At 46.7% G+C, this 17449-nt stretch overlaps 3 protein-coding genes across 4 annotated transcripts; 2 read left to right on the top strand and 1 right to left on the bottom strand.

Moving 5' to 3' along the window:
- On the top strand, positions 1-7154 carry LOC117851697 (uncharacterized). 2 transcript variants are annotated; one of them, XM_034733567.2, is made up of 14 exons: positions 1-464; positions 1122-1198; positions 1583-1741; positions 2027-2240; positions 2321-2407; positions 2497-2636; positions 3373-3453; positions 3639-3703; positions 3994-4169; positions 4521-4651; positions 4753-4840; positions 5379-5592; positions 5960-6066; positions 6232-7154. In XM_034733567.2, the coding sequence occupies exons 1-14, from the start codon at positions 297-299 to the stop codon at positions 6667-6669; spliced, it is 2145 nt and encodes a 714-aa protein (XP_034589458.1). In that variant the 5' UTR covers positions 1-296; the 3' UTR covers positions 6670-7154. The 2 variants fall into 2 exon arrangements, with proteins under 2 accessions (XP_034589458.1, XP_034589459.1); XM_034733568.2 differs by having other exon boundaries at positions 404-464; positions 1605-1741.
- A 487-nt stretch (positions 7155-7641) lies between these two features.
- On the bottom strand, positions 7642-8715 carry LOC117851698 (uncharacterized). The gene has a single exon (XM_034733569.2). It carries the CDS (start codon positions 8319-8321, stop codon positions 7848-7850), a length of 474 nt encoding a protein of 157 aa, XP_034589460.1. The 5' UTR covers positions 8322-8715; the 3' UTR covers positions 7642-7847.
- Positions 8716-11062: 2347 nt separating this feature from the next.
- Positions 11063-15683, top strand: LOC117853878 (sucrose transport protein SUT5). The gene is made up of 9 exons (XM_034736157.2): positions 11063-11098; positions 13707-13886; positions 14007-14072; positions 14365-14463; positions 14581-14730; positions 14824-14857; positions 14973-15075; positions 15192-15267; positions 15385-15683. The coding sequence occupies exons 1-9, from the start codon at positions 11063-11065 to the stop codon at positions 15565-15567; spliced, it is 927 nt and encodes a 308-aa protein (XP_034592048.2). The 3' UTR covers positions 15568-15683.
- The last annotated feature ends 1766 nt before the right edge of the window (positions 15684-17449 follow it).

Genomic DNA, 17449 nt, shown 5'->3' with positions numbered 1-17449 from the left:
TGACGTCAAAGGTGGAGCCGACAGCAAGGGACGAGCTCCGGTCACCGGGGCCCACCGCCAGGCGCCAGCCACGTGAGCAGCTGAACCGGTCTGGTATGGCCCTGGCCCCGGTCCCACCAGCTCCGCCACCCACCACTCCACCTCATCCCCAAAACGCCAGAGCTTTTTAAGACGCCTTCCCGCCGCCTTCTTCCCCGCCAAGCCGGCGCGGGCACCAACTCGTCTCCCTCGCCTCTCCGGTTCTCTTCTCATCGGCGCGGCGAGGCGGAAGAGACCGGAACGGGATCGGCGGCGAGATGTGGGTGTTCTACATGATATCGCTGCCGCTGACGGTGGGGATGGTGGCGGCGACGCTGCGCTACTTCGCGGGGCCCGCCGTGCCGGCCCGCGTCCTCGCCGTCGTCGGATACGCCTGGCTCTGCTCCCTCTCCTTCGTCGTCCTCGTTCCCACGGACATCTGGATGGTGCGATCCCGCCGCCTCCTTGCTCCCCCTCCGCGCCACGCTGCTAGTTCCACGCCGCCGAGACCTCTGCTACTAGCTGCTTGGCTGCTTCGGTGCTTCCTGCTTGTGCGGCGCTATCAGAGATCATTTGGCGTACAAGTAAATTAAACTGTGTTTAATTTGTTCCTGCAGCACAAAATATGATTTTAGGCGCAGTTTTGGATAATGGACACTGATAAAATGTAGCGTCGAGATTGGAGTTTCGATGAACTAACCGTATGTGAACCCGTTGCTAGTTTGTCGCAGAATGATTTTAGGCTGGTGGATCATTCTGGGTAGGTAATGCCAATGCTAAGGTACGGTAAAAAAGTCGTGAAAACAATCACGAGGGTGACGGGGGTTAGATGGTGAAATCGTCAAATTAGCCGCATTGGACTGGTTCAATGGCTTGTCAACTCCTGCTGCTTAGATTTAAGCAAACACTCGCCATCAACAAACTGATTGGACTTTTGTTAGTTGTCGCAGTTTGTACAGTGTACATACAATATTCTTCGTGTTGTTACTTGTTACGCTATACTCGTGTACAGCGTACTGATCAGCAAGCTACTCTGTTTTTTTTTGAAACGAACCGGGCAGGAATCTGTTGGCTTGACCCATTATGCTATAATCGGATTGCAGGCAATTTCAGGGAATCAGAAGAGTGACGTCGGATTCTTTTGGAGCTGGTCATATTGGAGCACATTTATCCTAGCATGGTATGTCAGTGATCATAAACAATGAACCTTTTAACTGCACAGTTGGTCAATGTCAATGTTTACTTTAATTGTTTACCTCAACTAGATAAATTAGGTCCTTTGACATGGTCTCTTATTTGCCCTGCATTCTACAAGTAGTATACCATGGATAAAACCTTTACCTCTTGGTCGGTATTGCTGTGTCATATTAGAATATTATATTTATCGCCCGAGTTGTGACTTATATAAGAAAAAGTACTTATGGGGCATCCTAATTGCCTAACTTTTTTTATGAATAATTTACCTCCTTGCATGTCTTTATTAGGTTAGCGGTCGGTAGGTTGTTTGTTGCAGTGTACATTTTACAGTATTGTCATTTGAAATTCTATCTATCTACCTGAACAGGTCTATTGTTCCCACTCTTCAGGGCTATGAAGATTCTGGAGATTTCACATTCAAAGAAAGGCTGAAAACTAGCATCCAAAAGAATATGACATATTATGCAACCGTGGGATCCACTGGCCTTTTCGGACTCATTTTGATCATTGTCATGCGTCATGATTGGTATGCTTCAGAAGTCTATTAGGCTTGTATAATCCCCATCTAATATGTTTCTGCATCTGGGCCTCAAGTGTCATTGCTCTGTTTATACTGCAGTGGTCAGTGGAACAAATAGCCACAATTAACTCTCTTGACATGGCAATTTGAAATCTATCCAATTCCAACCACTTCCTTCAATCTCTCTCGACAATCAATTTGTTTCTTGTACCCATTCCTTTTGTCAATCTTTATAGGGTTCGTTTGAATTCTTGCTTCACTGTTTTAACTTGAAATACTGCCTGTTGGCAGGGTTCGCGGTATCTTGGGCTTTGCCATGGCATGCTCAAATACCTTTGGCTTAGTGACTGGTGCCTTCCTGCTGGGTTTTGGCTTGAGTGAAATTCCAAGGAATATATGGAGAAATGCTGATTGGACTCTACGCCTACAGTTTTTATCTCACAAAGTTGCGAAGATGGCTAAAGAGCTTGATCATGCTCAACAAGAATATTGCAGTGCAATATTTGTACGTGCTTTTCTAGTTTCGAAATAGTCATACCATGATCACTGCATTTATCTGAAGAATTTTTCCTTGCCTGATCTAAGGTTGTTCAAGCCACCTCGAACCAAATGTCCAAGCGCGATCCATTAAGACCTTGCATGGATATCATTGATAATATGCTGGCTCGAATGGTATGGATTCTCAGGTACCACATGAAGTTTTATTTTAATATTGAAATTGTTCATAATCATTCATTACCTCACGTACCTTTTCTCCTCAGCTACAAGATGATGCAGCATTCAAGCCTTCTGGTGGGAAATTAGGGGAAAATGATATGGACTATGATACTGATAACAAAACAATGGCTACACTCCGGCGTCAACTTAGGAGAGCTCATGAGGAGTATTATAGGCGTAAAAGGTATGATGTACAGGAAACTATTACTTGTTCATAACTTTTATATCATGCAGTTTTTAATTAAAGAAAGGCACGAATTGAGCTCCTTGAATTACCAGTGCTGTTTAATTTAACCCTGAACCAGGAAATACTTAATATTAACTGTTGGATTGTTTGAACTGGAGAAAACCTAACCCTGATGGTGGTTTTTAGGTGATTTTGTCACAAAATAAGCCATATAAAGCCGGTTGCCACTGTGTACTTCAACCATACTTCGAGCTTGACCCGCTGGCCCCTGCCCATCGCCGGACAGACCCCTTTGCTGGCAATTTCACACCTGTAGAATAGGATTGCGTGCAAAATTGTCCAATGATTATTGTGCTGCCAGTGGCCATGTTAAGACATTTTTCCTTACCAATTTTTCTTTTTGACAAAAAACTACATTTTACCCTTCAACCTATTTTTTTAAAAAAAGAAAACTGGAGAAACTGTCTTGTAACCACTACCAGGATTGGATTTGCACCTGCTTTGATAGTTCAAGGGTATAACATAAATGGAAATAATTCAAGGGTGAAATTACGCAAAGGTGAAACTTATGTGGATAACATAGATGTTTAATGTTTTCCTTTTAGTAAATTCTAGTAGGGTTACTACTGCAGTTTGAAACAAAACCTCATGTAGCCTGTATGTAGTTTCAAACATTTTTTTCCTTGATACCTATTTGTCCATATTGTGCTTAATTGTATACTGTATTTTGCAGTGATTATATGAATTGTGTAATGGAAGCCCTTGAGCTAGAAGACACTATTAGAAACTATGAGCAACGTGATGCCAGTGGATGGTGAGTATTGTTTATGCTTGCACTTGTTCATGAAATTTGTTAAGTATACTTACTTCGTAACATTTCAGCGTTTATGCACTACATTTGTCCAAACTGCCTCAATCCCGAGTGTTGGTTATCATCATGCCAAATGTTTAGAGAGGGCTATTTCAAGCATCTGTGTATCTAATTGTTTACTTTTACAGGAAATATCTATCAAGTTTCAGGGAAAATCGATCAGGAACACTGGGGTCGTTCCTTGACTCCACAGGTATTTTCAAGTCTAGATTTATATGTATATCAATACATCCTAATGACGTACCAAAATTTCCTGCAAGATTCTATTAGCTTGTACGTATACTGATCAAAAACAGTAACTTGACATTTATTCATGACATGAATTTTGTAGCAGAAATGTGCTTAAAGAAATTTTACAGTAAAGATATATCTTTATGCAGACCCTCTCAATTATCATATACGATGCATAGAGGGTTTTGAGGTAACCTCCATGAAATTTTAACAATTCATGGAACTGATTCAAATGCGCATTGACATTTCCAGAGTTTTTTTGGCGCTGTTTACTGAGAAAGCAACTTGTGAGAGTACTTTCTGTTATCCTTGGCTGCACCTCGGCTTCCATACTGTTGGCTGAGGCAACATTGCTGCCAAGTAATGTTGATCTGTCACTTTTCTCCAATCTTATAAATGCTGTAGGAAAGCACGAAGTTCTAGTCCAGGTACGAAATTTGATGATTCTATTGATGCAACTTTGCCTTGTTATCACTGGCTACTAGTTTGGTAAAATACACAGGAACCCCCACTTCCTTTCACACACACATATATGCCTTTCTAAATCGCACAATTTTGCATGGGATTATGTTAATCTTTTGCTTCTCCTTTGAATCGGTCATTTACATAACTATTCCTTCTTTAAAAAAGATATGTACGACTAGTTGTGCTTTAGTTCGTGAACAATGCTTCCTGATGGCTTGTCGGAATTTTTTTTTAGAGGATCAAATACTGTTGTTTCACATGAAAAGAAAACAATTTCCTTATTCTTTTTGCTAATTAAAGTTGCCTCTTAATAGGTTGCTGCATTTGTTCCCTTGATGTACATGTGCATTTGCACATACTATTCTCTGTTTAGGATTGGGATGATGCTCTTCTATTCGTTGACCCCAGGACAAACTAGTTCCGTCAGCTTGCTTATGATCTGCTCGTAAGTTTTCCACCTTTTAGTACTTTGAATGAATAGCATGAAGTGTTAAAAATTCTTCTCTGCAACCTAATATAGCTTTTACATCAAATATTTCCCTGCAGAATGGTTGCAAGATATGCACCTCCCATTTCTTACAACTTTTTGAATCTCATTCACCTTGGTGGTAATGCTAAAACTACTTTTGAAAAGGTGATAATTTTCATATGTTCGTTTTCTGTATTGTTTTTACTACATTCTTGGCACTAAAATAAAATCAAAATGTGGTATTTGAGTAGCCATTCTTCATCCCAATTTTTTATATTTGATGTTGGTTGGTAAGAGAAGAAATGATAAAACCTTTTTTATTTTCTGAGATTTAGGGGAAAATATTTTTTGTGCACACTAGGAAACATAAGTTAAAAAACACTACGTGATTACCAGCTTAGAGTTTGCATGCCAAATACAGGGTCCCAGTTTATGATTTATGGCTCTTCAGATAATCACTGATACAAAGATGATCAAATCCACATATCACCTAATGGTAATTTTGTGAATCCTATAAACAAATATTTAAAACACAGGCCTTACTCGAATTCAGTAGCTTCCCCAATGATGGTCAGATTCTCTAAAGGGAAGGTGTTTGGAGGATACTCTAATGCAATTGCAAAGTGTAGAATTTCTCAGGATGCTATTTTCTTTTTTGAATCAGTTAATTGCTTGGCTGATTATATCTTGTACTAATATGTAGAGGATGGGAAATATTGATGATGTTGTTCCTTTCTTCGGGAGAACCTTCAACAAAATCTACCCACTCATTATGGTTGTTTATACTCTACTGGTTGCCGGTAATTTCTTTGAGCATCTGATGGAATTTTTTGGAAGCCTGAAAAGATTCAAGTGCTGGACTGATCAAGAAGATATGGATGGGTTGGATCCATCAGGAATGTTTATTCTGCAGAAAGGTAGGAACTGCATAATTTATCTTTTCTTGTTGCCCCACACATCCTTTTTTCTTTCACTTCTCTGTTATGTTCTTATGAGGATTTCAATTTTATCAATGAACCTGGAGCTGCATTTCCTTGATAGGATCATGTATCTCAAATTTTCAGGTGTTTCTAACTTTGCCTCGGTATCTAAATTTTTCTTTTTTGCCAACTTATCTTTACAAAATACATATCAAACTCTGCTACAGTTTCGGAACCATCAATCCTTTTTGCTCATTCCTCGTTTTCCTTCTTACTCTTCTTTAGAGAAGTCTGTTTTGCTGTAGCGATGGTCTGTGGCTTGTTCTATCAGATATCACCTGATGTATTTTGCTTTCTTCTGCAGAGAGAAATTCGATGGAACAGGGACGCAAGGTCAGTGAGCATGCAACTCCACTAGCAAGAAATTTCAGCAGTATAGGCAAAGACGTGGAATCGGGAAATGAACCATTGGTGAGAATTGTCACATGTTATTTTGTTTCCTCCAGGAGTCTGCAGTCTTCTTTTGCTGGAATCTGAAATTCTATTTGCATTCAAAAAAAATCTGAAATTCTAAACTCAAATATCAGTCCATGGTGAGGTCTCGCTCTCTGTTCATCTTCGACTTGTTCTGCACAGGGTGAAGCTGAAGCAACAGCGGAGATGAAGTCGGAAAGAACCACCCAAACGAAACGCAGTGGTAAAGTCGCCCACAAATATTCTTCAGTTAGAGAAGATCAGTTCAGCAGTCCGAAATCAGTGGAACAACTGCACAAGGAGCACTCATCGGCCTCCATCTCCATTAATCTTGAGGACGGGAGCTCTGAAGAGCCGGCTTCTGCGAGTATAGCACCAGATTCACCTGCTGGAACGGCCTCAAGATGGGCCTCAATCAGGACGAGCTTTCAGAACTTCAGAGCAAGCCTGGGCTCCAGGAAGTTCCTTCGTTTGAGCCCGTCCTCGAGCCTCGGGACGAATGCGTCCGCTACGGAGTCGCTCGATGAGATCTTCCGGAAATTGAAACGGAGTTCGAGCAACGCGGACGCCGATCACCTCGATGACGATGGGTTGCCTTGACGACGACGGCGGTGGCGACCGGCGACAACACTAAGGAACGCAGCTCTTGAGAGATCATCGAGATCGCTTGACGTGTCTCAAGGTAGGAAACGAGAAAACTCAGGTTGTGAAGGATTCCGTGGGCCTGTTCACTTCAGTTTATTCAGCCGGCTTATCAGCCAACAAGCAGTGTTTTCCTCTCACAATAAACCAGCCATTTTAGCTTTCTGTATGACAGTAGATACAGACAGAAGTGGACACAGGAATACATGATGACAGGACTTGACCAAAGGTACAGGACGTATAGATTTTTGTAGGCTTCTGCGGGCTGGCGCGGGACCCAGGTCACTAGTTCTTTTGGAGAAGTGTAAACAGGAACAGGAACTGGTGTCTGGTAACATGATGCTCTGTCCTGAGCGTAGGAGGCTAGACAGGGCAAGTGTCTCTGTGTCTGGTAACAAACTAACAAAGATGGGGAAACGCAAAAATGTGCTGTGTTTGTGCAAGTTTTATGGGCTGTCACCTGTCAGAGGTGTTTCTTGTCTATTGCATAATCTTGTTGCATTGCATCTGGCATGTTATATGATTGCTTACTCAGAACAGATAACTCCAAACAACATCCACAACGGAGAATGCATAATGAATTCCCTGAAATAAAAAAGAAGAATCCATGCATAATGAAGATTATTGCCAAAGCAGTGTCTTAGTTGTACACTACCTCGTGCGAGAATATTAGTTGCACCTGCCATGCAAGAAAAGAAAAGCACCATGCGTCTTTTCTCAAAAAGAAAGGTAGGAGTGCATGCTGATTGCTGGGAGATGGCCCTGCTTTACGCAGCAGTTATGCCTGCCTGACGACTAGAAAAATGCCTGTCACTACATGCCAATGACAGGCAAACAACTCAGTCGCACGGTTACTAGTGAACGGACCATAAGCCTGACCAGTCAGTGAACACGATTAGCTTCCTGATCATGTCTGCAGAAGAACACGAATGAGCCGAGTGCAAAGCCTTCATTTGGTGATGTTTACAAAATGGGCGAGCCATTAGGCCACATTTTGCTAGTCGGCCAGCAGATCACAGATTCACAGGACAGAAAGAAAAGAAACCGAAGGAATTACGAGATAATCAACGGCGTAAACACAGGAACAGGCGAACAGCACACAACCTCGCCGCTCACGTCGGCCTCCGCCGCCTGCATCAGACCCAAGGCGCTCGCTTGTTTGTCGCGGCGGCGTCGCCATGCTTCTCGGCGGCCTCCGAGCACCCGTCTTTCCTGTGCCAGCCCCCGTGGTGCAGCTGCTGCTGCAGCCGCGCCCAGAAGTTGCTGCCCCTCCTGGCCGTCCTCTCCTCCTGATGCTGCTCCTGCTCCACGCGGCGTCCCGCGGCCAGCGCCGCAGCCTCCCTCCCCTCCTGCCGCAGCAGCAGGCCTAGGTTCCCGCGGCGGGGCCGCGGCGCCTGCGCCGACGACAGCGCGACGGTCTCCTCCCACGACGAGCACGGGGAGGAGGAGCCCGACGACGACGACGCGGACGCGCCGGCTGCGGCGGCCGAGAGGCGCGACAGGCGGTCCCGGAGGCAGAACGGGCACACGCCCGCCTCGTGCCGGTGCTTCGGGTGCCTCCTGCACCGCGCGGGGTCCGCCTCCCTCGACCTGCCGGCGCCCGCCGCCATGGCTGGCTGTGCCGATCGAGCACGGCTGCACGTGCGCACGGACACGAGCGCGGCGCGGCAAAGGAGAAGAGCGAGAAGTGGGTTGGAGGTGGGCGCGCGTGCGGCGTGCTCGTGGTGGTGGCCGTGCGGGTGCGTGGTCCTATATACGGCGCGGGGGCAGGGAGAAGCTTCGCGGACGCGGGGCGGAGCCAGCCAGCCAGTGAGTTGGGTGTCGGGGGAACGTAGCAGTTGGGGGGTTTGGCTTTGGTGGTGGTGGAGTGCGTGCGTCGATGGCGTGGCTGGAGCTGGAGCCTCCCTGGGGGGTTCGGTACCGGCACGGCTGCATGGGTTCGGCCGGCTGACCGGTGGGCGGCGGGAAGCGCGCGCAACCAAGGTCCTGGAGAACCTGACGACCGTGCCTTTTCTTTTGCTTTGATGGGTCCAGTCAGTGCTAGATAAAGCATATTCACAATAATAAAAGATAACGAGTACGAGTAGATAAAAGATTGTTGAACTGAGTCATCACTGATCATTGTTTGTGGAAGGATCATTATAAAGTTGGAAATATTTCCAACATGGTAAATTACTGTGGAGAAAAGAAAAGGAAGTGCACGGTAAAGAACTGTACGAAGCACATGTTTTATTACTGAAGCAAAAGTAGGCATTCAAATTAATTTGTGTCAAAGTGTCGAAAATAACTCAAACTTGGATGATCATGTTCACATCCACCTCACAGTGGTACTGTTTGGACACGGGATGCTAAACTTTAACCTCAAATGGAGTGCTAAAATTTAGCACTTGAGGCTGTTTGGATACTGTGCTAAAGTTTAGCACATTTGGTGAGAAATGACTACATTGCCCCTATTTATTAGTCCTCTCCGTTCCTCTTCATGGCTAGCGGTTACCCTCACCTCCCTTACGCCGATTCTTTTTTCCTCCTTTTCCTTACCCCTCCTCACAGCCAGGGAACTGCTTTCCCCACCACAATCCGATGGCGGCCACCACGCCGCCGCCGCTGCAGGCGGAGGTGTCACCGTCGCGTCGCCGCAGGCGGGGCGCTCGGCCCCGTCCGCGCCGGCCAAGCAAGAACCGACCGCCGCCGCTACTTCAAGCCGCTCGCCGTGTCCTCGCCGCCGTGGGATTTCCTCCGAGCTGCTGCGCCGCCACCCTTCCCTCCCGCCACCGCCGCCGCCGCCTCCCTTCCCGCTCCTCCCTCGCACCCCCGCCAGATCCGCGCACCGCCAGGGGTTGGGGTTGGGTGTGGCGAGGCCAGGTGGCTTGAGCGGTAGCCATCGCGCAGAGAGGCGGCGTCGGAGAGCGGCAACCACCTCCTTTCGCCTACCGAGGGGCGCGGGCCAAGGGTGGGCTCCACGCCGGCGGAGAGGTCGAACGCCCAGCGCCCTCCATCGGGTGGTGGCGGTGGCAGCAACCATGGCTGCCCACGCCAGCGGGGCCAGGCGGAGGAGGATGGCGGCGGGTGTTGTGGCGGGGAGGAGAGAGAGAAGGGCAACGGTGGGAGGTAGAGAGAGGGATCACTTTTAGCAGATTAGCACCCTTTAACACCCCTTGGGTGTGATAAAAAAAAGTAGGATACTAAACTTTAGCACACCACTTTTAGCACACCTGTTTGGATATCCAAAGCCCTAAGACGAATTATGCCTGTGCCAGGTGCTAACCAATGCACTAGCCAGTAAAGTATTATCTTAAAAAAAACCAATGCACTAGTAGCTCCTCCATTCGCAACAAGGGAAACCCACGCGAGAAGGGTGCCCACATCAATCAGTAATTTGACAGAAATCTAACGGCAAGGGAAATCAGTTGACTTTGGCCAACGCGCGCGCCGTGGCATTGGGCACGTGCAAACCGATGCGCCGCCACGCGTTCCCGAGGCTTAGGTGACCGCGCCGCATCACCTACAAATCAAAACATGCCTGCACGCACGGCACCGGCACGGGCAGTCGCGCAGCCCGCAGCACTGCTCTCCGTGCACGCCACGCCGCAGCGCAGCGTCGCACACGCCTCGCAGGTCGCAACCCGCGGCGCCCACCGGGCAGACAAGGCGCCGGCCGCCGGGCGTACGGTGTCCCCTCCGTCCGGGACCGCTCCCAGGCGCGCAGGGGCTACGTGCGGCGCGCGCCTCCATGCCTTGCGCCTCCCTCCACACGTGACTCCGCCGGTCGCAGTCGGGCTGCCCCGATCGACGGTGCACGTACTCCGTTGGTACGCGAGCACGGAGCATGTACGCGCGGATGCTTTTCCGGCGTTGACAGCTGAACAGAGCCGGGCAGGCCTTGCTCATGCCGGCCTGATTGGAACCGGCAGCCTGGCGCGGGCTGCTTTTATCGCTTTCGTGTCGGGTCCGCCGCCAGCCCGGTCCGCGGGGCTCGGGCAGTCGGGCTACGCTGGAGCCTCCTCGGCGCTTTTGCCCGCGCGGCCGCTGGCGTCGCAGCATTGGCATGGCCGCATGGGTGCGCGCGCGTGTTTGGAAAATTGGAAGCCGCCGCGTCCGTTCGTGCCGGCGGCCGCCTATTGGGCAAGTGTAACGGCGTTAAACGGGCATTGGCTTCATGCCTTCATGCAGGGTTAGGTGTGTGGCCTGGCCGGTGGCCGCTGCCCGCTGGGCTCTACGGCTCTGGCTGGTGGCTGCATTCTGCACAGTGTACACGATAGGCTGGACAGGTGCTTTAGAGAGGAGACAAGGCAGGGACTGTCTGGGTGCGGTGGTCGTGCTCGTGCAGTGCTGTGCCTTGCAAAGGGCGTACATGCACGCATGTAACCGCTGGCGCGCGGTGGCGCAGGTACATATTCTTCTGATGGGTAGCATCTGATCTTATGTTTGACATTGGTTTGCAGAAACGGGTAAAGCGTTGGTGGAGGCGTCGACGATGTCCCCGGCCGCCTAGACGATTTTAGTAAAAGTGTCAAACGATGAAACAAATACATACAATTGAATGTTTAAAACTATCAAAGTGGCTCGCACAAATAGCGCGGGTAGCTAGATAATTTTTTAATGATAATTATAATATTTTTTAATTGAAAATATATTATTCAAATATATACATGGACCTAGCGACATTCAAACCAATGTCAATTTTGACTATACACAATATCGACTTAGCAAAATGACGCTCAAAGAACAAGTGAAATGGTTTCATTTTGGTTACATACGTACTAACAATGAAGATTTCCTTTCCAATTTCTTTTGATCAAGTTGTGTTTTAAGATGATTCCTATCCCAATGTACCATAGGAAGATCTTAATTTTAAATGGGCGTTATAATTTCCATAACCATCTAGTTGGGAAGCAGTTAACTTTGTTTATCATGTGTTTATACATCGAATAGACTGAAAATCTGCCATTTGAATGTAAACTCCACGTAAACATGTCTCCCTTATTGAAAATATGTACATGACACAAATGCGCTGCTAGATGATTCCAAGCAATAAGTGGAATTGAGCCTATTATCTCTTCTATAGATGCATTCGTCCTTCTTACAACAGCGAGGGATATTGTTTTTGTAATGGTTGATTACCCAGGCATGTACATTCCAGAAGCGAGTTTGAGTTCCATTATTGACTCTAAATTTACCATATTGTAAATGATTATATATGACTTTCATGATGCCATATCAGAATTGAGAATCTCCTATTTTTTTGCCGCTCGCTTGGGGTGATGGATCTATCATTTAAGTATTTGTTTCTTAGTAACCTTTGCCAAACACCTACACATCAAGCAATTGATAAAGCCACTTACTAAGGATACATTAATTTTTGACTGATAAATCAGAAATTCCCAATCCACCTTGGGATTTTGGTAGGTATAGCACACTCCATTTTGCTAGATGATATTTCTTTTTGTCTTGTACTATTTACATAAAAATAGAAAGAAAATAAATCACAGCTCCCCTGAGCTAGGCGAGCTTGCCATCTCTCTACTTGTGTCAAAAAAATTTCCAAATAATTCTTTTACAAACATATTACTTAATATTTTTCGAGTACTACTTACATAAAAAGAAAATAGGAAAAATAAAACAGAGCGTTATAAGCTCCGGCCAGAGCGCTTCTGCACTCATTGAGCTGCGCTCCTCTGCCACTCTCAATCATCTTCTCTCGGATCCAAACACCATCATGTCCCATCTATAGCTGAAATCTACATAACGCATTGAACTAGCGGTGGATCTTGAAGGGGGTGGTTGTGAGAACTTTAGCCCCTGTCATCAGATGTTTAGACACTAATTAAGAGTATTAAACATATATTAATTACAAAACTAATTGCACAATCCTTAGGCTAAATCGTGAGACGAATCTATTAGTCCATGATTTGATAATGTGGTGCTACAATAACCATTCGCTAATGATGGGTTAATTAGGCTTAATAGTTCGTCTCGCGATTTAGCCTAGGGGTTCTGCTATTAGTTTTGTAATTAGCTCATGTTTAGTCCTCCTAATTAGCATCCGAACATCCGATGTGACAAGGCTAAAGTTTAGACCCCTGTTATCCAAACGAGGCCGAAATATTCTAGAGCCTAGGCGAATATAACGATTGATAAAAAGTCGTGAGTGCATGACACCAGCAGCAAGGGACCTTGCTGGCATCGAGGCTGCTCGCACGTCGGTGCCGCCGAGCCACCGGCCACTCACATGATCAGTGTCCCGGCCTCTTTGTAGCGTTCAATTGCGTGGGCTTGTGCCTGAAGCCCTGAAGAATGAATCGACATCTTCGCTCTATGTGTTGGGTTGCCACTTGTACGAGTGTTTGTTTGAGCTGGCTGCCGTCGTGTGTATTTTTCTACCCATCTGACCTGTGCATGCGCGTCGAGCAGCCCGGGCAGATGCCCTGGCTGGCCGAGCCTTGGGACCGTCCCTTTGAACGATAAAACCATTTACTTAACCTCTTATCTATACTATAAATACTATAAAGAATCGAGAGAATTGATGTCAATTATCACCCAGAGTTATACTTACGTACTCCTCACAGAGGGTCCACCGTTCAGATGTTCCCCTACGGAAGATTACGACGGGGGAGGGGGGATTCATTTCGTCGTAATCAACCGTTCTAAATCCCGCCCGCGCCTTTTTTTTTCCCTACCCGCTAGTCCCACGTATTGCAACTGCATGGTGGTGTTTCCTTTTGGAGCCCCTCGATCACTTCGTTGATTGAAAGTAAATCACTAATTTATTGATTAGTTTCCTAATCAATCAATCAATTGTTTGCTCCGTATATTAGGCAACCGCGTGTTGGTGTTTCCTTTTGGAGCCTCTCAATCACGCACTTTTAAATTTCCCATTTCCTTTTTGACGCCGCGCATCCAATTATGCACGATCAACGCACATTTCTTTTTTTTATCATCATTGTAGCTATAAATCCATTTGATGCCACCTCCTCCTCCCGGGAGTTCTTTTCCAGAGATGGGAGGTTCGGCGAAGTGTGGAGGCGGTAGTAACCCTCGCTGGCGAGAAGGGCGACAGCAATGTGAGCTGGAAGCCGTCGATGAGCATCTTCCGGCTCTTCCTGGCGTGCATGGTCTCCGGCGGCATCCAGTACGGCTGGGCGCTGCAGCTCTCCCTCCTCTCACCATACTCGCAGGTGAGAATGAGATATCATCTGCTACTTGTCGTCGATCTCTTCGTGCTCCCCCGTGTGCTTTGTTTTCTTTTGTCTACTTGATTTGAGTAGGCATTGTTTTCATCTATCTGTGCGCTGCAGACTCTTAGGATCTCCCACAGCTACGTCTCGCTGACATGGATCTGCGGGCCTATGGCCGGATTTGTGGTAAATGCATTTCTTTTACGATTTTGATCTTATCGTTTATTCGGATAAATGCAAAAAAATTATCTTTCTTAATCCTCTCGAAATATCGCGCTCGTATGAAACGGCTCATGTACGATTTTATTTCCATCTTTATGGAGTAGCATTAATTGCCGAGTTTTTACCGGTAGGTACATTTCGGAAGGATAAGATAGGGTAGAAATAAATTACCAAGGGATCCGTTATCGTGCGTCCAGTCATCTCCTTGCTGTTTCTCAATTCCCGGGATTAATGGGCTCATTGATTATGCTGGCAGGTGCAACCCATCGTCGGCTACTACAGCGACCGATGCACGGCGAAGATTGGCCGGCGGCGGCACTTCATCCTTGCCGGATGCATCATCATCTGCCTCTCTGTAAGCGCACACATCACGCCAGTCTTTTCCAAGGCGATTCCTTGTTGGCTTTCTACCGGCAGTAGCGTTTTCCTCGGATCTTTTTTAACTGACTGATGACGCTGGTGCTCTGGCCAGGTCATGATGATCGGCTTCTCGGCGGACATCGGACGCCACCTCGGCGACACCAAGGAGCACTGCAGCACGTCCAAAGGCTCCCGCTGGTCCGCCGCCGCCGTCTACATCGTCGGCTTCTGGTTCCTCGACTTCGCCAACAACACCGTCCAGGTACGTCTGTTCACTCTTCCAAGCACGTATGCAAATCCTTCTGAATTTTACAGAGATGAGCCTGAACCATTTTGCGAATCTTTGTCATTTCAGGGACCGGCTCGCGCGATGATGGCAGACCTTTCCGGTGAGCAATTCCTTCGATCGTGTTCTGATATTTGAACCTGATCACGCTAACATGAAGCATGAGCACGGATGACAAAAATTAGTGATGCTAATGTTGCGACTGTTGTTTCCTGCAGCTGGGCAGCATGGTCCCAACGTTGGCCAGTCGATCTTCTCCTTGTGGATGGCTCTCGGCAGCGTCCTCGGCTACTTGTCCGGCGCCAACGCGAAGTGGCACGAGTACGTCGCCTGATTTCATCTCATAAAGAAACATTCATTTTCGTTTGTTTTTTTCCCAAAGCGTTTGCCCTGGTCGTCGGCTGCTGATGTGTTCTTGACGCTGGTTGACTGATCAGGTGGCTCCCGTGGCTCAAGACCGCGGCGTGCTGCGACGCCTGCGCAAATCTCAAGGGTGCCTTCTTGACTGCCGTGGTGAGCTCTAACTTCTGAATTCCACGTCCTCCGGTCTCGTAGCGTGTTCGTTATTGCTTCTTCTCAACGTGCTTGGATCTTTGGCGTTTTAATTTTGTCTCCTTTTTTTTGGATCAGATCCTCATTATCATCAGCATGTCGGTTACCTTGGCCCTCGCCGGCAAGGAGCAGCTTGCCAAGGACGACGTCGACGTCTCCTCTGGCGGCGCGTGCTCGGCGTTCGCCGATCTCTACAGTACCGAGCTTGCCACACAAAACAAGACAACAGATGTTTGCGACCCACTTGTGTTGTTTTTATAGTCCATCGGATATTACGATAGCAACTACAAACATTATATCATAAATTGGTTGATCGTGACAATGTAGTTTATTAATTGGATGCACCAAATTAGTGTGGATTCTAGAACAAATTCTTTGTCCTTTAGATTTGTACTATCCTATTCCGGTTCTAATACTTCATTTGAGAAATAGAGATTGAACGGAAGTATATACATACATTCACGAACATTGTGTATTCTTGTTCTATGAATGCTTTTCTACTGTTAAAAAATACAATGTGATAATGTGGATGTTTCCATGCAAATACTTCACTCCTGGGAATTCTCGAAATATAAGACAATTTTTGAAAACTATGTGATGCAGGTAGAGGTTTGATGGTTCAATAAAAGAATGTATTTATAGAATCACTCTTCTTGATTTGGTGTTTCAACAAAAGAACTTACTATATAATTGGGAAGATGCAATATAGTTTTCTTAAGATTTGGTACGTGTTATTTTATGGAAAGAAATAAAATGAGAAGGATATGTTTACCATACATTGCTCCTATGATTAGGTGAATTTCTAGAATTGGTGAAAATTTGGTACAATATTCTTATTATTTTAGAGCACTTTTCTTATGATTCGGAACATTTTAATTTTTGGAAAGAAATAAAATGAATGGGACCAAATAAATTGGTAGTTCTGAGTTTTGACTGATTGGCTCTATATTTTCAGGAACTAGAAATGTTGGAAGAGATTCAAAAGAATTCTTTTCTTTATAATTCTTTCTTGCTAATAGATCCGTGTGATCTAAAAATGTTGGTAGTTTGTTTGGGATATCTTTGATATAATAGCTTTCATCAATATGAACATACATGGACCAAACCATAATATTTGTTCAACGGTGACAACAAAGTGAGGTGATCGATGTACTAGCTGTGTGCTTGATCAAGTTTATTTTTATTATTTTTTTAAACCTTTGCGTGTGGCACGGGTATCTCCACTAGTATTTCCAAAACCAGCTCATTTTCACCTTGCGCTCAATTTAAACTAGTTTCGATCGTGTGGACAGTGGATTTGATTATTTTGATGAATCAGATGCCCTGTCATCAACTATTACCCTCACGACACATGCATCTGCTATCCATGTCTTCCTCTTGCTATTGCAGCCCTTGTCCTCAAGCCGCCGGTGCAGCCTGCTGCAACCCTCCACTCACCTCGATATGCTCCCTGCAGCAGCTTAGCCAGGTGCCGGCCCTCATACCTGCTCGGCGCAGCCGCCCACGACATCTCGCCGCTGACAAAGCCTACTGCAACCCATTGCTCGGCTCGCGATCCGCTGCCGCAACAGCTCACCACCTTGCCACGCACTCGCTTTTCATAATCCCGCCACTCACTGTGGCTGAGGCCTCCAGTATCTCTGCAGCACACGCGAGTCAGCGCGGGGCTAGAGTTGGTGGCGTGGCCCTGGCGTGCTGCTGATGTGCTTGCCTGCTCAAGTGGAGGCTATTGAGAGATGCAGGGAGGGATTGAGGCCGCTTTGCTGCGGCTGTTGTTCTTCTACTGGGATTAATGATTGCTTGGTGGTGGCCGATTCAAGTATTGGGGAGTGAAGTAGCACGCCATGGCTTGGGATTTGGCAAAGAGCAGCAGGGGGATTGGGTTGGATTTTCTGGTGCTTGACGTGAGGGGCTGGAGGAACAGATAGTTTCTGGTTGCTGCTTGATTGGTCCTGGCGTGTGCACTTGCTCTACTATACTCCTATCCTATTGGAAGGAAGGGAAGCGGATGAGCTGCAGCTGCCCGCATTTTGTTTGTGGGAGGAGAAGCAAGGAGCGGAGAGTGCAGGAGAGAAGGGTGGCGGCGGCTCTGCCATGGAAGGGAGAGGAGGAAAAGGTAACCACTGCAGTAGGACGAAGAAGC

The sequence above is a fragment of the Setaria viridis genome, chromosome 4 (assembly GCF_005286985.2).
Source record: "Setaria viridis chromosome 4, Setaria_viridis_v4.0, whole genome shotgun sequence".
Classification (NCBI taxonomy): domain Eukaryota; kingdom Viridiplantae; phylum Streptophyta; class Magnoliopsida; order Poales; family Poaceae; genus Setaria; species Setaria viridis.
Note: the sequence above shows the minus strand (reverse complement) of the source record. Positions and strands in the feature narration are given on the sequence as shown.